Raw genomic sequence first — 26,386 nt, 5'->3', positions numbered from 1 at the left:
TGCTGGTTTGTGTTTTCCTTCTGCTGGGGCTTCTTTTCAAGGTTTTCTCCTTGTCAGCGCTCTGTGATGTCTGAAAGGGTGCTGCTTCTCAGTGTGGAAGTGCTTTCAGGGGCATTTATATTTGCACCCATCTTTCCATGGGCTGATGTCTCTGGGAACCTGCAGAAATGCAGCCATCTCTGGGACCGTTACCCTGCTCTTTAATCACTGACATTGGCTGTCGTTTAAAGAAAAACTGGGGGAGGTGGTGGGAGGGTGACGACACACACACACACACACACACACAGGAAACCTGGCTAAAAAACCTGATTAGCTCCCCACCAGCATGAGAATTAAATGATATTTCCTTTTCTGCACCTGCCAAAATGTGAGCCTATTAGTGCTCACAGCTATTTGGTTTGGTGCGCTGTTTTCAGAAGGAGCGGATGGTCCTGCTGCCAACAGGGAAGAAAAATCTTCCACCAGAAAACTCGCTGAAAACTGGAATTGTTCATTAGTGAGCTGTGGAAAGTGAAATGTGCAGAGAATGAACAGAGAATGTCAAGTTAGGATGGAAAGCTAACAGCGAGGAGGAATGTTATTTAAGCAATCCATCATGGCATCTGCGGTGTCAGAGTGTAGAGCCGGGCTGAGCTCAGGGAGGCTTCGTGGTCGCAGTTGTTATTGAGAATAAAGACTTATTAACCTAGGTCAAGAAGCCACAAAACGTGCCCTTGGAAGGAGGAAATACAGCACAGACAGATTTGCACGGCTTAGCTACTTTCAGTTTAATATGATGGACAATAAATCCATGTGCAGTGCTGCAATGGATCCTGTTCGTCCCATGTTTGTCTTGCATCTTCTGAAAGAGCTGAAGTAATCCTCCACTTGGTGCCTTATTTTCTTACGATTCAGGCTCAGTTGTTAAAGGCAATACCTGCAAACTAAAAATGCAAGGAGGCAGAGCCTTCCAGGGATGTGCCATTTCTGTAAGGTTTGAGGGTTGGTTTTGTTGTAGCAGTTTGGAGTTTTTTTGCTTTTCTGTGGCAGGTTTGAATTTAGTTTGAAAAATTAATTCCTGTATCCTCTTAAGGATTATCTACATCGCACCCCTAATTACTTCATCTGTTTTGTTCACTAGTCTGAAATCCCAGGGCTGGCATCGTGGTCAAGAAAAACCTGTGTATTATGGGTTGGGCTGCAGACTTGCATAGATGACCTGTGTAATTAGGGATTTTCAGATATGACAGTATGGACTGTTGGTGGAAACTGTCACAAACTTGGCTTTGTATGATAGTAGTTTGATATGTTTGGTTTGCTAAATGCTTTCATTGACTAAAATGGATGTATTATCCAGTAGAGGAGTAACATTAATGTTGACAGCGTTGGCAATTAAAATTTGGTTTCCAAAATTACTTTTATTACTCCTCCTTGCATCTGAATGTGTTTTCCAGTGTAACTTTAGGATGGATTCATTTATTAGATCTTTTTTCTTCTGTGACAATGAGATAATTGCTGTTTATTTGTTATTCCGTCAGCAATTATAATCAAAGCAGCCGAAAATAGATGTTGCTTTGACTCGGAATCAGAGTGACCTGTCAACATGAGGCTACTGTACTCCTCAGCTTTTCAATTCTATTTTTTTCATATGTGCTCACCAGAATGTATTCAGGAGGGCTGAAGAAATTGCTTTTAGAGTTTTCAGTGTTCATTAATTGCAGCGGTGCAAAGCAATAGAAACTGACAGAGAAGACCTGCTGTGGGTTTGTTATTAATAGCAAAAATCGTGATGTTTTGTTGAGGCTTGTGTGGACTGTAGTGGTGGACCAGCCAGGTGTCTAGAGAGGGTTGCTTGTGAATTTTGGGGGCAATTGCAAAAAAATTGGATTTTTTACAGCTAAGTTTGGCTAAAGTAGAAAATACTTGAAGGTAGCAGATTGAAGATAGGGCTCATCTTTCAAATCAAGATGTCTGTTTACACAGAAGATTATAAAAGTTGTTTTCTGTGATGAAAGACAGTTTACAAAGGGATACTAGAAATAAGGGAAAGAATATGAAATGAGGGAGAGTAAATAATACTGCACAGTAGTACCAGGAGAGAAATTCAACACAAGAAGCAATGCTCTTGAGATAGATGTGAAGACATAAGCCAAAAGTAAATGTCTGCATAGGGGGTGAAAGGATGCACCATTGTCAAGCAAACTCACTACCTAAATTCTGTGTTTGACTCAGTTATGGTGGTGAAACCACCATGCGCTCACAGATGGTGAGGAGGGAGAACAGTTCTCTGTGACCAGATCGTTCACAGTTCTATAGGAACAAAACAAATGGCTGATTTTGGAATTCACATTCCTGTTTTTTTGTTAAAGGTAAAGAATGTGTATTTTTCTACACTTCTGTAGAAATCGGTGTGCTGAGATGCAGCAGTATCCTTGTAAACATTGCATTGTGTCACCAGCGGTGCTGCTGTATCCTGTCCATGCTTCCAATTCATTAAAACATACTTCAATAGGAAGTTGCTTTTCCATGAAGTCCCCCTTCATCTTCAAGCTAGAGTTTTTAGCACTTTATAGAAGCGCTGCTTTCCATGTCTTCACAGCATTCACTGCTCTGTAGACTCAATTCTTCACCAAGACCAAAGATGAAACCCAAGACCAAAGCAGAAACCAGCTCTTCCAGTTCTCCCACGTGGCCAGTGTTGGTGTGTGGTCATCCTGCAGGGAGCTTTGCTGCTGGGGTTCCTGTAGACCTGCTGAAGCTGTTCCAATTTCCACCAGGCCCTCAGTTGCCCATCTGTGCCTTGTAAGAGGGAATGTGTTTTGGAGGCTGCGTGGAAGGGTTTTGAGCCCTTCAGTGAACGGGAGCAATGTTTTCAAATATGCTGTTACCCGCAGTTGTTTTATATTCATAGTACAGGGAATAAAATTCATACTTGAAGCCCTTAAGAGACATATGAACGATGAGGAAGTTTGGTTTAACAAGGTGGGGAAGGGATGCAAAAGGGTACTTTGAATTCTCTCCTGAGAAAGCCTTCTTTTAAATTTAAAGTTTGTTGCCTTACATAGACTTTCAGAAAGTTTGCATGAAACCTTTTTGCCTTTGAAAACTTGATTGTGGAAGTATTCTGACTGAAACAGAAAATTTAATATTGAGGCATTTTGAACATGGAACGGTATTTGTGGGCAAGCAATTTAAAGAGGTACTAATATGAAACGGTGCTGAACTTGAAAGGATACAAACCATGTACACAAACGGGGTAGAATATCACTGGGAGCAATAAAGCCTAGGAATTCTTCATACTGCTTTCATTGCAAACAATTTTTATGGTACGGCCTGTGAAGCAATTGAAATGCGGAGAGCTGGCACATCACTAGATTGATAATTCCTCCTGCTACTTACAACGTATTCTCGGTACAGATGTCCCCAATTCTTTCTTTCTATCACATTAAAGCGTCTTGTCTGTTTCAATTTCATGCCTGCCTCAAACATAGCACTTTTTTTTTTTTTAAATCATCCCTCCACTTCTCTTTTTTCTCTCTAAAAGTTTACATCAGATGAAATCTAGCGGCTGTTTCTTATCCTAAGGTTTACGCTTAAACTTTTAACAAGCTCATTTTTAAGAACAGTCTTTCCTTGAGAGAGCGCTTGGCTGATGCATCAATAATTATGTAGCAATAAAGCAACTCTATAAAATGGCACCTCCTTGCTGAACAGATCGGTTTTGCAGAGCCAGTGACAAAGATAAATGTTTATTATGTTTTACTGCTTTTGGTTCTGCAGATGCAATACAGCTCTTTTCTTTCTGGCGTACGCATTACGAGAAGTAATTTCCAATTGTGGAATGTCTATGGTAATAAGGATGCATAACTAGAGAGAGCTCACATTGACTTTCAGATACCAGAATGAGTTTGCAGTGCTGGTGATTTAGAAATAAATAAACAAAGATTATTTTTTTCTTTGCTTATCCAGTTTTTCAGTCACTGGGATGGAACTCGCATGGAATCCTACAGTATCATGCAGTTACTCTTTTGAATGAAATACTGTTGTATTAATTGTCGGTTCCCCCAGTCTTGGCAAGCTTCCTCTTTCTCCTTGTTGTGTCCAAAGTTTTCTACTTGTAGTTTTACTACAGAGCAGAGAAAAACGTGGTGTCTAAAAGTAACACAAAAGCTTGAAATTGTTGCTAGTTTCCTTTCTGTATTCTAAGTTACAGTATAATTAAGGCCATGATTTAGATGACTTGGCATTGTTCAAATCTATCCTCTCGTTTTGGGCAGAACGTGGAATATCACAGTCTGTAAATTTTTATGGTCTGTAGATGCACCGCCATCGCATCCTGTGAAGCTGATTGCAGTGTCACTGCAGGGATGAAACCAGCCCTAAATAATGCTTGAGGAACACCTTGAGATTTAAACTTGTGTGAATACAGATGCCCAGATGCTGCCTTCACAGCCTCTGACATGTCCTGCTTGTCTTGTTTGCAGGCTTTCCTGGGCAGGAGATGAGGAGCTGATCCACAGACCAGTTTGCTGCCACTGCATTGAAAGTCTTTGTGGCAGCTTCTTGCTACATCAGCAAATGCTTTTTAGTGCAGATCATTCATTTTAGTTGGCAGTCATTGACGGTGATGTTTCTCTGTTAGGCTTTATTTCAGCATTTGAGGATTTTTATGTTGATTTTTATGGTGTGAAGGAAATTGCATGGGAGATTTTTTGTTGGTCTTTAGTGTTCTTTGCTTTATCTAGCCAGTAGGATCCAAAATTTTATCCTTTCAGGAGACAGGGCTTCTGTCCGTGCTGCTTGCTAGTTCTTCCCCTCGTCTCTCTGAGGGGAACACATTTCCTGGGCTTATTTCGCTGCACAGTTAATGATGCTTAAGTCTCCTTGGAAAGAGTTTGCCTAGTTAAAGCTAATGTAGAGAACAGTCCATCCTAGTCTTATCTGAAGAACATATTTTTATATTTTTATCTAAAGGAAGTAAGTCTAGGTTTGAAATGAAGATCTTACAGTTTTAATTTCATTTCGTAGTGAAATGGTAAAACGAAAGTTATCCAAATCTTATTTTCTGAAGGCAGCTTTTAGTTTTAGTTAACTTAAAGCTCTGAAGAGAAGGACCTGGGGTCCAGGTTAGCAAGTGAGCCATGAGCCAGCAGTCTGCCCTTGTAGCCAAGAAGGCCAGTGGGTTACATTAGGCAGAGGGAACTGGGCCTGTTTGTCTTGGAGAAGACTGAGAGGGGATCTGATCAATGTACACAACTATTTTACAAGAGATTGTAAAAGTATGGGGCCAGGCTCTTCCAAGTGGGGCTTCCAAGTGGATGAGAGGCAGCATGCACAAATTGGAACATGGGAAGTTCCATCTGAACATGAGAGAAAACTTCCTGTGTGAGATGACAGAGCACTGGAACAGGCTGCCTGGAGAGGCTCCTTCCCTGGAGATATTCAGACCCTGCCTCCCAGAAATCCCAGTATGCTGTAGGTGACCCAACTTGGGCAGAGGGCTGGACCAGGTGATCTCCAGAGGTCCCTTCCAACCTCAGCCATTCTGCGATTCTGTTATTCTGTAAAGTAAGCGTTAATGATTTCAAAGAAATCAATATTGCATTTAATGCTGAATGTGTTTAAAAGGATTGGTACATGAAATGCACATCCCTCTCTCCAAATGGGCTGCAGACACGTAGTCATGTTTCTGAGAATTGTTGCCATAATACAGTATGTTATGGTGAACTTAGATTAAGCCTCATGGGAAAGCATCGTTATTCAGTAAATTAAAGAAGAACGACTTTGATACGATGCCATATGTTGTAAAATAAAATGGATGCATGACGGAAAGAGCCATGAATCCTCTTAGTGTATGTAAGACAGCCATGATTTGTGACTTTCTTCCTGCCTCTGCAATACCATGTTAAGTAAAGACCTGATGTATTTAAATAAATTACATTTAATAGGGTGTGGGACCTTATCATTTCCAGTGCTCTCTTTCAAATCTGTTACCAGTCTACCTGATTTTTGAGACAGTAAAATCATCGAAGCTCGTTGCTTCGTGCTGTGTCTGAGCCACATTTAAGCCATGTCTTTCTTGTGCCTGCTCCCCAGAGAAAACCTTGCTGAAAATCTGAAAAATCAGCAATATGTAACCTAGCTAAAATGACACGTGAAATATAGACTTGCTACTTTATAAACTTTATATACAACAGTCAGATGTTGAGATCAATCAGAGTGACAGGTTGTACAAGCATATGGCTGGCCTTTCTGATAGCCGTTAGCTTGAAAGGCCGGCTTTGAAACTGGCTTCATTATTTATAGGTGAATCATGCTGCTGGGCTTTGTCAGGGAAAGGTTATTTCTCCAGAAACCTTCTGTGAACAGGAGGGCGCTTTTCCCCAGTTCCTGGAGAATAAGACAAATTATTCACTAGGAACTTCTCCACAAACTTTCTTCTTTCGGAAGGTTGTGGTATTGGAGGGCATTCCAGTGCTCTACTGATGCACTTCAAGCATATGGAGTGCACATGCTAATTACACTGTGCTCAGTTCAGTCTAATCAAATGCCAAGGCACTGGGGCCTCAGAGCTCCTGCAGGCAAAATGTTACAGTTCTCCACTGCTGTCTACCGTACATCTGGGAAGATGTTCACTCCAGTCCCTGGAATGCGTGCGGAGAGGCAGAGGGAACCAGAGCACATCACCCTGAGGAGCCTGGTGAAGCACTGTGGATTGTTGGGTGAGGTGACCACGTGAACCTGCCCTGCTCCACTGCCAGCTGCAGCCACCCTTCTTCATGCTGGATGGATCCGTCCCTGTGTGCTTTGTAAGGCTGCCCAGTTAGACACCATAATGCCTTGGTTCCTAAGGCAGGGCTCATGCTGAGCGTGCTTCCCACCCACTGGCTTCATTTTAAAAGCTTTTGCTTTTTGTAGAGGAGCTTCCACTCTTGCCATTTATTTTACTGTGATAATAATAAATAATAATAATAATAATAATAATAAACTTCTACCTTCTCTTTCCTCATATCTATAATTCCCTGCTTGCGATTTCTCATTAGCAATGAAGGCAGGAAGAAGCTGGGTAACAAAATGAGAAATTTCTTACCTGATAATTTTCTTTCAGTTAACAGCTTCTCACCATTCAGCCCACCTGGATAAAGTGGTAAATGGCCAGAATACAAATTGATTTTTTTTTTTTCTCGGAATGAGGAGTCGGATACATAAGCTAACATGCTATATCATGCTGTTGGCTTATTGCTAATAATTGCCTGCTGAAGCATTTCTGTGGTCTGAGTGGCTTCTGGTGGCTGACACTGAGATTGTCATCTGATGTGCCACAGACCTGCTCTGAACTTCAGCAGAGGGGTACAAGCATACCCACTCGTGCTAATGGAAATTTGCTCCAAATTATTGGGCTCTCCTCTGAGAGGAATTTACTCTCATATCCAGGAATATAAGTTAGCTTTGCTTTTAAGTTCCATTGTGCCAAAAGGAGCCTCTCAAATACTGTTCAGACCCTCTTGATTTCATCTGGCTTGAAAACTGCGTTTTTATGGTTGGCAGAACATAGTTTGGTTTGTAATTAAGAATCTGTAGATAAGAATAATCCAAGGAGAATGCTAGGGTTTGCTTTTAAACTCTCATTTCAGCTGGGGTATGGAGACAGGAGGAGATTTAGTTCTCAATAGAACACATGCCTTCTGCTCACTGGCTGAGTGCTGGAGGGGCAAGAGCCCAGCTGGGCTTGCAGGGATGCACAGCGGAGCGCTTAGCAAGACCTGGCTGCTTACCACCTTGCTGCAGTTGCAGAAATGGTGCTCAGCACTTAAACACAAAACCAGCTGTTTCCATTATGGCTGGCTCCTGTGTAAAGTGCTCTTGCTGTTTTACACAGTGGTCTGGCAACACAGAGAAAGTGAGCTGGAGGGCTGTGATCTCAGCCTGCTTCCCTTTGCTGGCAGCTCTCCGGGCAGTCAGGCTGCTGCAGGAGATACAGCAGCACTTTGCGCTTGCGGGTGTGAAGAGAGGAGCTGATTGAGATGCTGGTCACTTCTTCTCCCAGGCCTTTCCCTTTATTTAAACTGTTACTGTTGGATACCCCTGCAGAGATCTAAAAAAATGCAGAAAATATAGGCCAGAAGGCACCAAAAAGAAGAAAAGATGGGAGAAGGGAAAGGAGAGAAAAGATGCCAAGAACAGCATAAAAGGCAATGGAGGAAAATGTAGCAGGGAGTTGGTGACTTTCCCGAATCGGATGGAAAAGAGCAAGAAGTGGGGAGAGCTGCTGTCTTTATAGTCTCCATTTGAAAAAGCGTTTAGACTGGAGAGGTGAATGTGTGGCCCAATGTTGAGATGTGAGTGTGTATCCAGAGCCATATTGCATCCTCCACGGTCACACTGTGGTCAGTGCTGGCATTGATAGAGGCAGAAATCACAAGCTATATAAGCCTTGTGATCTTGCGTGGGAGCTTTGGAGCTGAAAAATATCATTTGTGATAAGTAATTAATGTGTTTCTGAGTGTGTATTTGTCAGGGTGGTCAGCAGTGGTGGTTGGCTTCATCAGCAAGAAATCTCTCTTGGCGTGTTGTTGAGAGCTGCCATCATCTGAGCTCTTGGTCCTGACAGCAGAGCTGTGATCTTGAAAAGGAATGAAGAGCTGCATCAAGTGGGTTGCATAAAGGATGCTCTTTCTCACTATTTTTAAAAGGTGTTGGGGCACATGGAAATTATTAAAGAAGCGGAATGTTTTTACTGGTTTTGAGGACAGTTATCAGGATGTTCTTCAGTTCAAAAGCTCAACTTTCTGCTGTATTTATTCTGGGAGGTTGAAAGGATCCTGAAGGGTTTCCTATGTTGCCATGTGGTTCGAGAAGCATGAATTTACAATCAAAAAACCAACTTTTCAGAATCACAGAGGCACTGTTTATTGCTGGGCTACATTCTTACTGCCTTCTTTACAAATGTGTACTGCAGGAGAGATTTCTGTAAAGAATAGAATGATTAACTGTTTTTCTGATGAATAAGTGTTTGAATTAACAATTTTCCATGCCTGTGAGACCACTGCTATAACCTTTAAATGGATATAAAATGGGAGTGGATCAGTTAGAAGCTTCATCCACTGTGAGGTGAAACAACAGTGATTTTTTTCCGGCACGGATATACTGCTGAAAAGCAGCAGTAGGTTTCTTCATTTTCCCCAAATTGAAATTTAATTTATAAAAACGTGCTCAATATCTAATAGAAGTTCTGTAAGAGATGACTGACTGCAGGAAAAGCTTTTCTTGTAATTCATTCACATATATCATTAAGCACACAAATTTGAAATTCTGTTCTTGTGATGGGATAATTGTTCTGCGGCTGCTGTATGAAAGCGACAAACGCAGGAAGGCCATCGGATGTCAATCAAGTGCTGCAGAAAAAAGCCCAACACCTGGAGTTTGAGTCCCAGTGCGAGGAAATGGAGATGCAGATGCTCAGTAAAGCTGGGTTTGTAGTTCTGCATGGTGTTAAGATCGAGACTCACAGGAACAGTTCTTATATGTTGGGTATTAGGAAATATTTCTTACTGGAAAGAGTGATGATGCAGTGGCACAGCTGCCCAGGGACTGGTGCAGTCAGTGTCCTTGGAGGCGTTCAGGAACAGTGGAGATGTGGCCCTGAGGGATGTGGTCACTGGTTGGGGTTGGACTGGGTGATCTTAGTGGCCTTTTCCGACCTTAGTGATTCTGTGATTCTGTGAAAACCTTCTGCACACGCAGAGCCTGATGCAGAGACTGCAAACCAGCCAGGCTGATCCCAGGTTGTTTTCCTGTTTGCTCAGTGATGAGGTCCCACTTAAGAGCAGAGACAAAACTAAGAAGCCTGTACATCCCCATGTTTGGAAGGGCTTGCCTTGCAAACAAAGTAATAAGGCTTGCAGGTTGCTATTGCAGGCTGTTACCTCATGCTTACAATAGCACAACATGTAGCAGATACGTGGCGTTTCTTTGCTTTTATTAGCTCAGATTTTTTCCCTCTTTGCCTTTCCTTTGCCCCATTTTGAGCTTCGCCTTTGCACTCCTTCCCATCCCCATGCCAGGTGCTGACCGTGCCAGCCCTGTCCCTGTGCTGCTGGGCGTCCTGGCGCCAGCCTGTGCCGTGTCCGCCTGTCTCCCGTCGGCTGGAGGGAGCACTGCTGGGAAGAAGGGCCCTGGCTGCTCCCAACGTGCCGTGTTTTCTTTCTCTTGAGAAGCAGGCAGGCTGGAAACTTGGCTTCGGCTGGAGAGGACCCCTTAACCTTGCCTTGGCAGAAGGAAATAATAATGTGACAGACTTCATTTATCTTTATACTGTATGCATGGCCTCGTGTGCTCTGTAGTTCTTTAGCCTGAAATTGCGATGTGGAATTGGCACTGTGAAGGAGTAGGCTGTAATTTTCAAGGTGGCCTCAGGTACAATAAAAGAAAGGCGTCGTTTTTACCTAACCATGAAAATACAAGCCATGCATTTTTTGTGACACTTATTTTGCCACTAAGAGCAATTAATTTTACTGCGTCCTTATATTTCGATTTTCATTTGTGGCGTGCTTTGCATTGGGGATCTCTGCTGCAGCCTCAGCTCTGGCACTGCTGTGCAGTCATGTGGCAGAGGATGTGGGTGCTGTGTGGGACAGGAGAGCCGAGCGCCTGCTATTACACGAGCTTCAGAGGATTTCCTGGGAAGTGTTCAGCCTTCATTGCTGTCTGTAAGGAAATCCTCTTATCTGGGCAGCGCAATAAATAGTTGTGCCTCCTGTGCGAGAAACAGAAAAACACATTCTTCAAATGTCTGTCATCGAAAATGCGGGTTTTTAAAGTACATCAGCAGGAATTATTCTTCTGTAATAAATCCCCGTAATAGCGTGCTATGTATACATTTAACTAGATACACAGAGAGGGGGAGGCAGTGCTAGAAGAGGGCTTAGTATGCATTTAGTAATGACAAGAACAGTAAATAATCCTGCAGGTTTACAAACCTAATCCCGAATGTCTGTTTGTAGCTCTCATGTCTATTAGAGTCCGCTGGCAAAGATGTTAAGAGGCTGCAAAGAAAGGGCTTTTTTGTTTTTCATTTTTAAATATGCAGGGAGACGGCTGTCTGACTGGCAACAGTAAGTTACATGGATGTGGCTGACCGTGATGAAAGTTCTGGGAGCTCCTCTTCCTCTGCCTGCAGTGAGAAATGCAGTGAGGAAGGAGCCGGCTGCCCCACTTCTCCTTCTGGCTCTCTGTCCTCTCTGCCCAACAGTAGTTTCATTTAAACATGGCATTTTTTGGTTTTGCTTTTTTTTTGAACGCAGAACTTATTTTTTTGTCTGTGCCCTGCAGCAGAGCGGGTTGTTTTTCTTAACAGAAGAAATCCCCACTAAGAGCCGTGTCACATGGCACTACTGCTTTTAAATAAGCTTTTAAGAGGTTGGACCAGATGTTGGCCACATCTGTGTTTTCATTTTGTTGAAAATTTCATTTCAACCCTTTTATTAAAGGGGAAAATTGTCATTTGAAAATTGTTTCGAGAAGTTTAGCAGCTGGGAAGATCTTTCTGGTATAATAAAAGTAAAGGGGTATGCTTTCAGTGCCCCGGAGCGAGCAGATGAATGATGGTGGCTGGTAGGGTGTGCTCATGACTGCCATGGAAATTCTCAGATCAAAGTGGATGTATTATTCTTTGAATCAGCGTTGTGTAACAAAACACTTTTTTTTTTTTCCCAGTGATAGTGTTAGACTAAAGAATTGAAGGCTCCTTCTCATCTGAAAAGCCCCTTGCAGTTAATGAATGCCTATCACATAGGCAGAAGAAAGGGCTACTTGCAGGCAGTGTGGATATCCTACAATTACTCCCTCTACTGCTGTTATGGGGTCTAAGAAATACTTATTATATACAACTTGCTTCTGGATTTTTCTCTGCAGTTTACCAGTTGGAGAATGAGTTTTCTGTCCCTTGTGCTAATTGATCCAATGAGAAGAACTGGCACCTAGTTCAGTAACAAGTTATATTTAAAATGACACGTGAAATTGTTCATGGTGCCTGAAATTACATCATTTTCAGTCTGGCATAGTAGGACTGTATAAGGAAACAGACATCTACTGTACTGTGCCATATTAAATTTTAAACCTCTGATCCAAAAATGTGGCAGAATATAGGGGAAGCAAGGTGTTTAATGTCAAGTAAAAGCAGCGGCAGTTGATTTTGCTGGGATATTTTTATTGTTCCTAAAACGCCGTGACAGTTTTAGCAGCAAATATTTTGGGGATGCAGAAAATTTTATGTTAAGTTGAGCTGTGACTTGGGTCCAGAGCAGTTCTCAGACACCACTGCCAGATTTTGGTGATGATGTGCAGACCTTAGCAGTGAGTGATCTTTCAGTTTGGTTCCTTTTTAATTTTGGCCCTAACGTATAAGCAGTCAATATGTTAGTTTATTTTTTCCCAAAAATCTTGAAGATAAAAGAGGCTGGTGAAACAAAGAGAAGGAAAACCCCATCCTTCTGTCCTACAGCTTAGTGCCTGCAGCACCTACCCGGAGCGCAGGAGGCCCGGTTCTGCACAGACTCCTTAACCCAAGGTGGATGACTCAGCCTCGGGCACACTCCTGCTTTCTGCTCTCAAGTTATTTTATTTTGTGTACGTAATGAAACCTTTCTGAGAGCCAGGTGTGCAGTCTCCTGGGAAGGCGTCTCAGACAGTAGACTATAGAGTTCACTCCTCGTCTCGGTGATTATTTAAGCGTTTCACTCACTGGAAATTCACGTATCGGTTCCAGCAGGAGGGACTGGCAGTGGTGCTCGGCTGGATGCCCCGGCCTCCCGTTGGGGATGCAGCACACAACCAATCCTCTTTGTGCTTTGCATGATTACGGCTTGCTAAAAAATTCCAGTCAGTTGTATTAATGGTATTTTAAAGAGGTAACAAACCACTTGGATGTATTTTCTCACTTTGATTTTCCTTTCCAACCTCGTATGAGGGCATGCTTTCATAGAGTCAAAGAACCAAGTTCTGTTGTCTAGTTATGGCCACAAGTTGTACCAGAGGAGGTTTAGGTTAGATATAAGGAAGAACTTTTTCTCTCAGAGAGTGGTCAGGCACTGGAATGGCTGCCCAGGGAGCTGGAGGAGTCACCATCCCTGGCAGTGTTTGAGAGGTGTCTGGATAAGCAGCTACGAGATATGATCTAGTAGCTTGTGGTAGCAGTGGTAATAGGAGGACAGTTGGACCAGATGATCTTGCAGGTCATTTCCAACCTTGCGATTCTATGATTCTATGAACCATTAAGACTGGAAAGGACCACTAAGGTCATCTAGTCCAAGTCCAACCTACCCTCACCATGCCCCCTGCCCATGTCCCTCAGTGCCACATCTCCACGGTTCTTGAACACCTCCAGGGATGGTGACCCCATGGGCTGCTGTGCCACTGCATCACCACTCTTTCAGAGAAGATCCAGCCATGCATCCTTGGGCCACATCTCTGTGTGTGTGGTAGTGGGTGCTTGAATGAGGAGCTGGAGGCCCCAGAGCAAGGTGTGCTCTTACTGCACACTTTATTGTAGAGATAAGAGCAGGAGATAAGCATATGTGCTGAACAATTACATAGTTAATAGTTATAACAGTCATAAAGCAAAACTTTCACACCCTGGGATTCTAAAGTATAGTTAATTTCTAAATGTAATATCAGTGAGATACGTTCAGTCATATTTGCATGAGATTATCCGAATTGGTAAAGTTGATACTGTATTTATGAAACAATCCCAAAAGAAAATCAAAGCAAAGTGTTGGGCGATTCCTTGCGTCAGGACATTTTCTTTGGGTCAAAAGTCATTCTGTGTATGATTTGGTGTGGAAAGAATTAAAAACTTTCTGTAGATTAAGTTGAATTTTGAAAAGCAAACTGTAAGTGCTCTGTGTCTGATACCAGTGATGTCTGTAGGGCTGATCCTGTGCACCACCTCAAAGAGCTCAGCCTTCATTCCTACGCAGAAGTTTGGGTTGGATTCCAGCCCTCTGGTTTTATGTACTTCAAGAACTGCTTTAATGCCTGGGTTCTGCCAAGCTGAGGATCACTTGTATCTCCCAAGAATGCTCTGAATTCCTCCCTTTGCCTGTTGGCTCCATCTGATGCCCCTCAGGGCCCTGCTCTCTGCTCTGCAAGGAGCCACCAGCCCAGGCAACCGAAACATTCAGCAGCCTTGGGAAGCTGAGGAGCATGTGCTCAGGAATGGGGAACCATGTCCCTGAAGTTATTAAGGCGTTCCATACAATTTCCTGCTGTTGCAGATTGCAGAAACTTTATTTATTTTTCTTGCACATCATCAGCTTGGGTCGCCTGTTGTCCAATCTTGATGAGATGTAATGGAGATGATCAAGGGGTTTTCTTCATTCCTCAGAATAAGTCTGTGTTGAATAATGTATTTTCTTCTCTACCTGGACAGTACTAATGGTATATTACTACTGTACATTAACATGATGTGGAAAATCAATTTTGCTGCTGTAAGTTGTGCTGGTCCCAAATTAGATCTTAGTTCTTTGCTGTTATGACTTTTAATGAATGGAATGAATCTTAAAAATTCTTGTTTTCGGGAGAAGTCTTAGTAAATACGTAGCTATAAAAATGACAGTGATGTTGTAATTACAGAAACTCATTATTGCTGCACATTCGTTTAGACCCTTCCATAGCTTTCAAGTTATTTTAAGGTTTGGAAATGTTTTCATAATTCCCATTTTTGAAAAAAATAATGCATATTTTTACAGAACTGATACGAGTTAGATGGTTCGAATGACTGCAGATCAGAATTAAGAATAGAGCCGTGGTATGACTGTCAGTGTGATGTATTATTCACTGGTTTGTGCTGCTTCCTTGTAAACAGAAAATATTTTCTAAGCCGTAATTTACAGATAAATCACCAGGATGTAGGCTCTGGTGGAGAAATCCATGTTATGGTGAATGAAAAATGGTGTCATCTGAAATGGTTTCTCCAGGTTCATGGTGAAAAAATGTGGCTATAAATTAAAAAAGAAAGAAAAAAAGGACGCTTGGAAATGTGTGGTGGATTTTTAGTCCTAAAGAGAACCATACTGATTCCTGAATTATAAATTAGTTCAGTGTGGTGCATGTTGGTGTGGATACCCTCGAATGAAAAATACTCAGCAATCTCTTAAACCTCACTGCGATGAGTGCAGAAGGAAAGGCAAAGTGTTACTTTACCATAGGACTTGAATTGCAATTGATTTTGAAGAAACGTCTAGCTAATTAAATGTGTTCTTTTATGTAGGTGAAAATACAGGAGATGGTGAATTAGATCTGAGTGGAATTGACGACAGTGAAATAGATAGGGTAAGATGCGCTTTTATCCCGAGTCTCCCTGCGTTTGCATATCTGAGAAAGAAAAAAATGGCTCTTATCTGGTGTATTCTCTCCATCTCTGCCTCCTCACTCTGGCAGTGCTTGCCTCTGATCTATAGAGAGGTTCAAGTGATTTCAGTGATCTGGGGTCAAAGCTAATATTCATGCAAGCCTGTGAATTTAGTGCTTATTTTATGTATGTATGGGACTGCTGCTGCTGCTTTCATACTGTGCTGGCGTAGTTATGTTTTAGAATGCCTTTTATTCTTAGAAGAACTTTTAAAAGTTTGGTGGATCTCTAAAATCATTATGTAATTACAATATATTCATCCTATGAGGCTGCCATGGAAACCATGCTGTAGAAGCAGCACATACAGCTTCTGTGTGCTTAAAAAGATACCCGTAGCATCTTCTGGACTTATTATTATTTGTGTGGCAGCACAAGGTACCCTTCCCATAACAGCCTGAGTATAAAAGACAGCTGTGGAAATGGCCTGTTAAAGGGCACACAGCAGGTTAATGCATGAGTCCTCCCATCAGGGCCTGATGTCCTCTTCAGCTGCCATGAAAGTTGGAAATGAAAAGTGCAATTTGAATGGATAATGCTGGTACTAAAAACTGCTTTTTGGGGTACAGAGTCACTGGAGAAGGGTTTCATAGAGATTGCTGAGAATCAGGCTTGATCTGCAGACTGTTCTTGGTGAGGAATGGAGTAGGCAAATGCTCAGCCTGCAGTCAGCTGAGCTGGGTGTGAGGAAGAGCATGTTGAAAATGGAGTAGGCACGAGATGGAGGGCAGGGAAGCTGGTGACCTGCAAGCTCCCAGAGCTGATTCTGAAGGGCTTCGAAAGAGCAGATCAGTCTTTGAAAACAAAAACGGAGAAAGAAAAAAGCACCTTTTCTCCACTTTGTAGCCCTCAGTGAGGTCATAACTCTGCTTTTATGACCTCATGTTCATTTCCATGGCAATAGACTGTAATATTGTAAGCCCAAGATTATGAACTCGCTAAAAGCATAAGAAAGACGAATAACTGAGGTATGAGGAAGTTTTACTATTATGACCACCTTTAATAGAAACAGATGAAATAGTGAAATAGTGGCCTGATAAACCAGCACCTATGCAGCTGCTTGTTCGCTCCGTTTGCCATCAAGGAAGGACCCCTCCCTACATTAGTGCCATTTGCCTGGAGTTACTTTTCCCATAAAATTTTTCTGTCTACATTTTACTTCAGAGAAAATCTGGACTACTAAATCCTGTAAGACAGAGAAAATTAGACTATTCTTCTAGCACTTAAACATTGTTTTACAAGTTTGGGGTCCATTGCTTACAAGTAAATTGTCTTTATGAAAGATTATCTGGTTTCTCTTCTCCATTCTGCAGAAGTTCTTCATTGCCAGACAGCATGTGCCATACAGAACCTTTGCTTTGCAGACAGCTGGGCTTATATTTGTGTGTGAGAAATTGAAGGGGACATCTATCTAGCAACCTGCCAGCCTGCTTGCTGCCTACCTACCCACCTATTTGCTTATTCCTGTGATTTACTTGAATAGTTCTAGTTGCTTTACAGCTCCAAGCTTACTAACAGTGTTGCTGTGATTTAGTGGGGTTAACTGCAGGAAGTTTAGATGTGTGTACTGCACCCAGCTCTCTGAAGTCTAGAGGACTGAACCTCCAACAAACTAAGCTGCTTTCATTCACTCAGACCATAATTTTGTGCCTAAACCTTCCCAGAAACCTACCTAGAAGACACATGTTTCTGTTTTGGTAGTGCAAGGCAGTGGTTCCCATACTGTTTTGAATTACAGACCACCATCACCTCGCAGAATTACTTACAGACTGCCATGTTGTCATGACACTCTCTTACATCATCTGAAAAAGATCATAAAAACAAGATCATTCCAGATTAATTATGGATCAAGTATTACGATCATGTACAATGAGTCCTGGATGACTGTCGACCACCCCAACACAATTTGGAAAGCCAGCACTGTGTTTTGAAAGCAGGTCGTTGTTTTTCCAGCTGTAGAATTTGCTAGAAATGCTCTGATGGTTGCATCTTGCTCATGTTTGCTTTCATGCTTTTTTGTTCGTTTGTTTTTTAATAAAATATGAATTGACCTTGTTAGTGGTTTTTCAGTTCAGTTTTGCACTATGATTTTTAAGTCGATTTCTGAAAGCAGATGAACTTGTTTTGTCTTTTAGTATATACTTAACGAAACAGAAGCTCAGATAAAAGCAGAGCTGTGGATGAAAGAAAATGCAGATTACTTGAAGGAACAAAAAGGTAAGTGGATAGGATTTCTTCTTTTGGCCAGGGTTGCTGAAATATGCAGTCTGTGTAATCTTCATGCTGGTTACCCTTTTGTCATCTTTCAGAAAAGGAAGCAAGAATAGCAAAAGAGAAAGAACTTGGGATTTATAAGGAACACAAGGTATCAAACTGTGTGCTAATTGTGTCTGTTTGAAAATGTCTTGGAAATTCTTTGTATCTGTTGATCACCCTGTGTAGGATGTGGGGGTAAAGGGATGGGTCACCACTAAACAAGCCAAACCCAGTATATTTCTATGCATTACATAAATAGAACACTATAATTTCTCAGGTGATGAGTAAAACACTTTCTTGCCCAAATGTCTATTCTGAGCTACTATCGGGAAAAAATTCAGTGCATGGTAAAATCAGAGCTAGTTCTTGCATTTAGGATTGCAGCCCTAAATGCTCACTTATTTAAATACAGTTCTTAGGACATGCCTGACTTTTTTAATGTGTGCATGGGGAATTTGTTTGTACTTGCCCTAACTTTAGCAGCTTCCTCTGCTCTCGCTATAATGATTTCTTTATGGACAACTGAAGAGGTCTTTGTTCCAGCCACTTAAAGAAGTATTTAGTTGTACCTTTCATAAAGAAGGCGATGGTTGTGTTAACAAATGGCTCATCCTGTCTCCATGTTTAGCAGTTTAAAGCAACCTAATTGGCCATATATTCACAATTTATATCGTTAGTGTTTTGTGTAATTGAGCAAGTGACAAGTCAAATCTTCCACATGCAACTGAAATCCGTGTTCGTTTTTAATGTGTGTATCTTGTATCTTTCTTTTCTGGCTAATGTGAAAGACAGAGTTTCCTACCTCCCCTAGGTATTTCAATAGTGAAAACAAAACCAGACAATGAAACACTGTTTTATGCTTCAGAGTTTCTCATTCATCCCGCCCTTCCAGGGCCGTGGAATTCTACCAGCAATTTTCAGAATTGTATAACTCTCTGGCACTGAGAAGTAGCCCGAACAACCCACCTTTTTGTTCTGACAACACGGGAGTTTTTCTCTAGCTGTATTGTTTCTGACAGCTCGAGTAGAACTTGATTAATATAGTGCTTTCCAATTTCAAGGTAGCACTTGACCCATGTAGGTAAACAGAGGGGCTATTATACATTAAAAAATAAATCTCCTGCGGAGCTTGGTGTTAAAACCTTCCTTTGAAAAGGAAAGGGCTGAATGAGAAACAGAAGATCTTTTTTTTTGGTACCTAGCTAGGCACCGGTCCCAGATAGAAGTGTTCCCTGGTGTCATTTCTCTTTGTCTGGGTCTGTGCAGCATCAAACTGCCGCACAGTGTTAATGCTGGGCTTGCAGTGCTTGGCCAAGGGAAGCTGCCTCTCTCTGTGGGCAGGTGATGTTGCTGCAGCGTCCTGCTTCCTCTCCAACAGCATTATTGCTTAGAAAGCCGCTGCTAATTTTCTTGACTTTTTTCTATTTTGAGGAAGAGTTGGATGTGCAGCTTTTGGACTTCATATGAAATGCTGTTGTCAGTGCCTGGGGAAGTGCCCCAGCTTCACTTTCACTTGGAAGGTAGTTTTAACACAGGAATTTATTTACATGCTGGGTGATGTTATCAAGGTCCCTATTCCCGTAACGGGAGCTCTCTCCACTTTTTTCACATGTGAGAAATGGCCCACGTTTCTTTTCTGGCAGCGGTACAAATGTGCAGTAAAGAATTTGTAATAAACTGTGTGGGCATTTGGCAAAAATGGGAAAGCCTACACTGAATTCCTGTAGAAAGAGAAGTCCCTTAGCCTTAGTCTTGCTCAGCCCCAGGCCAGAGAGTGTGACCTGGCTCGGCCCCATCGCCCATCCTGTCCCCGAGTCACCAGCACCTGTGCAGGGACTGCTGAGCCACAGGTTGCCCTTCTGTGCACAACCATTTTGTTTGTCTCTACATCACTAATTTTATATTTTAATTAAGCCAAAGAAAGCTGCAAAGAAGCGGGAGCCAATTCAAGCCAGCACAGCAGGAGAGGCAATTGAAAAGATGTTAGAACAGAAGAAAATCTCAAGTAAAATTAATTATAATGTGCTAAGGGACCTGAACAGCAAAGGAAGTAACACACCAAAGAAAGAGGATGACAGCACTGATGACAGCACCAACACCAAGAAGCTGTCAAGAAGAAAATCTATTGCCAGTAGGAATATAGCCAGCCCTGTAAACAGTGTGGGAAAAAGGTACTGCAATTGTTCATTTCTATCTCTGTCTGTGAGACTGTCTATGTATCTTTCTGAGCCAGACAATGTAGGTACTGAAACATTTGTCTGAGGCTAAAATAATGCTGGGGTCTTGTTTTTATTTATTTTGCCTGCAGTGTCACAGTGGAAACTTATTTATGGTTCGCATATCAAAGGTCTGTTTTGGTGTGAGTTAATCATTCTGGAGAAAAAAAAAATCAGTGGAAATTCATAAACATCAATCTTTGGGCCACAAACAGCTTTTCTTCATATATCCCTGACATTTGGTGTCCTCCCTTTCTGGGCTGTCTGTATCTGCTGACATGACACTAAATGCTCAAAAGCTTTGGCTTTTTGCTTCATTTGAAAAATACAGTTCCCATCTGTTATGACAGCTAGCTGTTTTGATTAGCTTTTATTTTAGTTTTATTCCAAACTTTTGTTGTTAATTGGTGACACAGATATAAAGCTTTACAGTAAATATGCTCGTCGGTTTTCTGGTCTGCATTTGCAAATGTTTTATAGTGCGATGAAAGCTACTATTTTAATGTGCAAAATAGTCAGACTTGCTGGGCAGATTTGTGGTGTGCTGTAATGTGTAGAAGGAGATTGATGTGTCCTATCTGCAATATTCAACTGTTTTATTAGCCTGCAGTTCCTGAAATCGTGTTGGATGATCGTTTGGATGATCTCTCTCTATAGTAATTTCTTATTTAGTTGTTAGATATTTATTTACTGCCTAAAAGATGTTGTTTTTCTGCTTCCAAGCTCTACACCACCAGGAAATTCAGATATTTAGTACAGAAATGCTAGATGGTGTCTTCATACTGTTGTTTGGAGAGTGAAGGGCAGGGGAGGGAATGGAGGGAGCAGAGAGCTGGGGTCAGTGATAGCACTGCCTGCAGCAGCACTGAGGTGGGCAGGGCTCATGGTAGGCTTGGGGTTGTCTGAAGTGAAAATCAGGAAGGAGCTGCAGCTGGAGGTGCTTCAGATGTGATATTTTCCCTTCCTAAATGAAGCAGCTTTGGGGAGAGAAAGGCAACCACAAGGTGTGAGAATTTATCCATTAGCAAAGGAGTGGGGACGTAGCATACCTGTGGTGGTGCAGCTGCTATGGACATGGCTATACACAAACCCATGATTATGACCTGGTTTGCACTTGGCCAATTGCATTGGCTTTGGCCAATGCTTTTAGCTTCTCAGCCAAAGTTGTGTCTAGTCTCGCTGTCACTGGGATACAGATCTCTGCAGTGTAACAAACATCTTTTGTTTTTTCTGCTCTTCCTTCTTCATACTGTGTTTTATCAAAATGGCTTTGTCCTCATTCAGCTTCTCACCTCTCTAATATCAACAGCTTTCCAATTCATTGCTCACTGAGGATTTTATTTTCCTAAATAAGTTGCTACTTCAGGTCATCTTTAATGACCTAAACACACACATTTTCTAATAGAAGGAAAGTAAAGATGCATTCAGGATTATCTCACAGCACTGACATGTTTTTTTTATTTGACAGGTATAGTGAGTCATATTTCTGTAATTGTTAGTGAAGCACAGCTCTGATGCAGTTGCAGAAATGGATTGCTGTGATGGGCAGTATGGGCTTGTATGAGACCCACTGCTTTTCAGGACTTAGCAGTAACATGAACACCCGAACTGCTTCAGCACATCCATCCTGTGTCCCTCCTGGCCTGCTTTTCAACAGCATTGGGCACTTGCAGCTCCTGTTGAAGCCAGCAGGTTAAACCCTTAGCACCTTAACAGGTGTTAAACTCTTTGGAAAATCATGCCATAAATATTTAATTTAACAGTGGGGCAACTTGAAAAGGTTTCTAAATAAATACACAAATCAGTATTTTCCAAAAGCAGCTAATAAAATGTGTTTATTTTTCCTCTTGAGTGCCTAAAGTATGTCCTTAAGATGCGTAACAGTTTCCTGATGATGATTAGCAGATCTTAGATACAATGAATTTTGCAGCAGAGCACTTCAGAGAAGGTTGGTGATACATGCAGATACGTGGTTAAGATTTTGCACTCCAGAAGTAGGCAACATTTCTGATTAAATAATATCAAGGACTTGGCAAACCATTCGTTTTTTTATTTCTTACCATGAAAGATTTATGACATACTTTTGATTTTTTTGCTAGTAGTCTGAATGCCATGTCTTTTAAATGGCATGCATAAATTTTTGTGTTTTGTATTGTTCTAATATGCCATGCATTCATTTCCTTTGTTCAGCATTGTTCCTCTGAGAGGTGAACGGCTAAATACTTTCCCAGTGATACAAAAATAATGGCAATTTATATGCAATTAATAATAATAAAAACCTGGAACATTGCTCATTAGAAAATGATTGAAGCACATAATGTAGCGTTATCCAGGAGGCATTTGTGGAGTTCTTGCTAACTGTTTTGGTTTGTAGTGATTTACAGTCCAGCCTATTCAGCTTTATATGTCTGAAATATTTAGCAAGCTCTATGTGACTGCAGCAGCACCTTGCATAACGGTGCTTTGATGCAGTCCTTTAGTTTGTGTGAGATGTAGTCAGGATTTAAAGAGCAGCTGATTTAGTCCTGATCCCAATTAGGGCTAGGAAGGGAGTACTGCTTCTTGGTGATTAAAGCACTGCTCCAGTAAAGGTATTAGATTGGGAAAGTAGATTTGATTGCTTTCTATGTGCAAGCAGAGGTCCTATAAACACAGCTGGCTTTGTCACGTGTCTCAGAAACCATGCTCCTATCCAATAGGTAGCACCTTGGAAGCAGGAGGTTTATCTCCATTTTTCATACGGTCTCTTGCTGTAAAACATGCTGCACTTGTATTTCTGGGAAGAGGACTTCAGATCTTCATTTGAAGATGTGGTTGCCACAGCCAGACATGGTGCAGTGTCTTTGTTTTCTAATGTGATGTAAAACAGTAGTTAGTTAGCAGTGTTGGTCTGTTAAACCTTGTAAAAAGTTGTTGATTTGCAAGTTGTTGAATGCTAACCATCCTCAGGGAGCATGCGCCCGTGACATAGTCTTTCAGTCACATCAGAGCTATTATAATCAGCATTAACTTAATAGTTACTTGGAGCCAAAGAACATATTCATCTCAACACTATTCCTTCAAAATTCCCAATTTAGAAATCTTGGAATTGTTTCTGAAATTTCCTCAGGAAGGCACATTGAAAGAATTAACTCCAAGGTGCAGAGTCCACCCTTTTTAGATGAGCATATCCATATTCACCAGTATTTTCAAAAGCAAACTGGATTTTTGAACAGTTTTCTTTACTGTGAGTAGAATCACAGAATCACAGAATGGCCTGAGTTGAAAAGGACCACAGTGATCATCTAGTTTAGACCCCCCTGCTGTGTGCAGGTTGCCAACCAGCAGACCAGGCTGCCCAGAGCCACATCCAGCCTGGCCTTGAATGCCTCCAGGGATGGGGCATCCACAGCCTCCTTGGGCAACCTGTGCCAGTGCCTCGCCACCCTCTGGGGGAAAAACTGAATACTGTGCCACTTTCAGAGCGTAAGAAAAAGAGATGCTTTTTTACAGACACATTTTCCCTAAGTATACTGGAGTTGTACTTAATCTATTTGTCAAGAGAATGTAAAAATAGTAAAAACAATGTAAGCAACTTTAGGAAATTTTTTTTTTTTGTGAGTATATTTCACTGCATTTCTCAGCGCATCAGGCAAGGTTTCTTTTGGTTCCGGTGGGTATCGTGGTTGCTGCTTCAGAAGCAAAAGCTGTTTCATTGTGTGTTACAGAGATGTGGCACAGTGGATATTACTGTAATAGAGATTGTGACTTTAATTTCAATTACCAGTTGCACATTTTATCTTCACTAATGTCTTCTGTGCATATGAAACAGGCGTCACAGAAGATGAATGTGTTGAACTCCTAGCGAAGAGCAATTGCCACTTTGAGCTACTCAAAACCTAAACTCCAGTGTGAGCTTCAAGTCCACTAAAAACAGAGTCTGCGAGCTTTTGGTTGAAAGCTAAATAATTTATTTTGTATTTGCCTGAGCTGAATCTTGCTTGCAAAGTGAAATGTGTTGTTCCAAGAAAATGTGGGAACAAAAAAGCTTTCAAGTCACTACTTTTTAAAAATTTTATGCCCATTTATTGCTGTGTACTTGAAATTGGTAACGATATTAGAGAGGACGGGATATATCATCAGGGGAATAAATGTGTCAGGTTAATCTCCTAAAGAATTTGCCTTGGAAGAAGTGGAGCAGGACTGCAAAGCACAGTTGAATCCACTGTAATGAAACAAGGTTGTTCTGAATGGAAGCATATGAATATATAATAGAAAGCCAAATCAAGCTTGCTGCAAATACGACAAAAGCCCTTGGTAGAGATTTCAGGTTTGATTAAATTTTGAGTCTCACCACCAGGTTCTCTACATGGTCTCACTTGTGTCCTTTTGCTGGTAATGTTCCCCCCAGCAGGGTGCAGTGCCTGGGGCTGTGGGAGTCAGTCCTGGCCTTAAGGGATGCTTTGGCTTAGCATCTGCTCCAGCTGTGTTTTTGTTGTCTTCTCAGGGGGTGTCACAACCCCAGAAAAATTAGCTTGGAAAAGAGGAGGCTCTGAGGAGACCTCATTGAGGCCGTCCAATACCTGAAGGCTTACATGCAGGAGAGGGACCGACTTATTACACAGTCTGATAGTGATAGAACAAGAGGGAGTGGCTTTAAATTAAAAGAGGGGAGATTTATCTTAGATGTTAGGTAAGAAATTCTTTACTCCGAGGGCGGTGAGGCCTGGCACTGCTGCCCAGAGCTGTGGGTGCCCCATCCCTGGAGGTGTCCGAAGCTGTGGATGAGACCCTGGGCAGCCTGAGCTGGGGGATGGCAGTCCTGCTATGGCAGGGGATTGGAGCTAGGTGATCTTTAAGGTCCCCTCCAATATGAGACATTCTGTGATTCTATAACTGTATGAAAAATCTCCTTTATTAAGAGGGATAATATATAGGATGCTTTCTACAGCCTCATGTTTGGCATCTCATCTCACAATATGTTGCCTGGTACTTTCTTGGCTTTGATTGAAGTCAGATTCCCGTAAGGGGTAAAATAAGAGCAGAAGCCTAATCTACTGATTTTTGGTAGAGTTGTTTTAGAGAAACAGCATTGGCAGCTACAGGCTTTGTCCCTTACTGGGTGCTTGGTCTGGATGTGCGAGGGCAGCGAGCGCTGTGCAGTGTGCTTGGCCCAACACTGCCTCTTCCATGTAATCATTAACTCTGCGAGCACCTGGCAGAACCTGTCTGTTCTTTTCCTGTGAATAGGAAGAGAAGAAGCCCCACATCCAGGATTACTGATAATGACAACTCTTTATTTTCAGCTGTGTTGCCCAGGCAGGTGCTGAGTGCCGTATCGTTGCACTGCTGCTAACCCATCTGCAAGTCTGAGTGCCCGTGATGCTTGTTCTACATTTGCTATGGCTTATGATTTATTTTTATAAACTCAAAGCAGACAGATTTATTTTTTTTAATGCACAGTACTTTTAGTTTATTTTATATTACCAGACTGGTATTTGTGGAGGGGAAGAGGGCGAACTCGGTTTTTCCAGATTGCTTATATCAATCCAGAGCATGAGACAAAACTCAGTTTGAGTATTCCAAGGGATGCCTGAATGTCTGCAAAACCCTGAAAGTGATATTTCTGTTATGTTTCTAGCTATCCTTTATACCAAATAGACTCAAATGGTTGTTCATTAATTCAAGAATGTATACATCTGTATATCCTTGATTCATTGTGTATAGAAGCGAGTTGTTTCAGAATCTCTAATTAGGAAAAATAACATTGCAGCAAGTTTAAGAGATTTGGAACAGGGTGTCTGAGAGGTCCTTTGATTGTAGGGGGCACAGTGGGGGCTGGTGGGCTGCCAGGCATCTGTGAGGATATCCATGGGCAAGCTCTTCGTCACGAAGCTGTGCTGCTCAGTAGGGAGAAGTCCTCATGTCTGGCAGATGTGAGGCTTTTGAAAGTCTTTTTTTTACCAACTTTAGTATGTATTCTCCTTACAAATTGGTCCTTTGAGATGAGATCTTAAGAGTGTTTTTATATTCTTTAATTTTTCCACCATTAATTTTTATTTTTTCAGTATTGCCTTCAGCTCTTTGTCTAATTTACCTTTGATAGGCTGTTTTTTTCCCTCTCTGCTTTGAAGTCTTATTACATGGCTTGGAATTCATATGTATTACTCAAAGTGAGATATTAAACTTTATTTCTCATCTTTACGCAGTGCTTCAGGCCTTCTTTTCTTATGTGACAAATGTGCTAGCACAAATTTCCCAACAGAGACAAAATTCCTTACAGAAGATACTGGGAGCGTGTGTTGAGATGGTAGTTAGGAGTTTCTTCTGTTGCACGATTATTTTTCGTTGGCATTTTGGTGTTTCCTCCTAAAGCCCCCTCTTGTTGGCTGTGGGATTATCCACTTCTATTTCCTGGGTATGAGTGTGCATGCAAGAGCCTTCCCATGTGGGCATATGGCAGCACAGTTTGAATCTTCTGCACTCGGTAAATAAATTCTCCAACCACTCCGACATAACTGTTTTCTTATGTGATTCCTGCTTTGAGAAA

General features: G+C 41.8%; 1 protein-coding gene across 3 annotated transcripts in view; it reads left to right on the top strand.

Annotated features, from left to right (window-relative positions):
* Nucleotides 1–26,386, top strand: part of BRF1 (BRF1 RNA polymerase III transcription initiation factor subunit) — a 166,342-nt gene that overhangs the window by 101,552 nt on the left and 38,404 nt on the right. For all 3 annotated transcript variants that reach the window (XM_048950213.1, XM_048950214.1, XM_048950212.1), the window contains 4 exons: nt 15,248–15,309; nt 17,521–17,602; nt 17,695–17,750; nt 19,556–19,812. In XM_048950213.1, coding sequence (XP_048806170.1) covers nt 15,248–15,309; nt 17,521–17,602; nt 17,695–17,750; nt 19,556–19,812 — 457 coding nt within the window. The remainder of the gene's footprint in view (nt 1–15,247; nt 15,310–17,520; nt 17,603–17,694; nt 17,751–19,555; nt 19,813–26,386) is intronic.

Source organism: Lagopus muta, chromosome 6, assembly GCF_023343835.1.
Source record: "Lagopus muta isolate bLagMut1 chromosome 6, bLagMut1 primary, whole genome shotgun sequence".
Classification (NCBI taxonomy): domain Eukaryota; kingdom Metazoa; phylum Chordata; class Aves; order Galliformes; family Phasianidae; genus Lagopus; species Lagopus muta.
The sequence above is the reverse complement of the archived record's forward strand: the minus strand, read 5'-3'. Positions and strand labels throughout refer to the sequence as shown.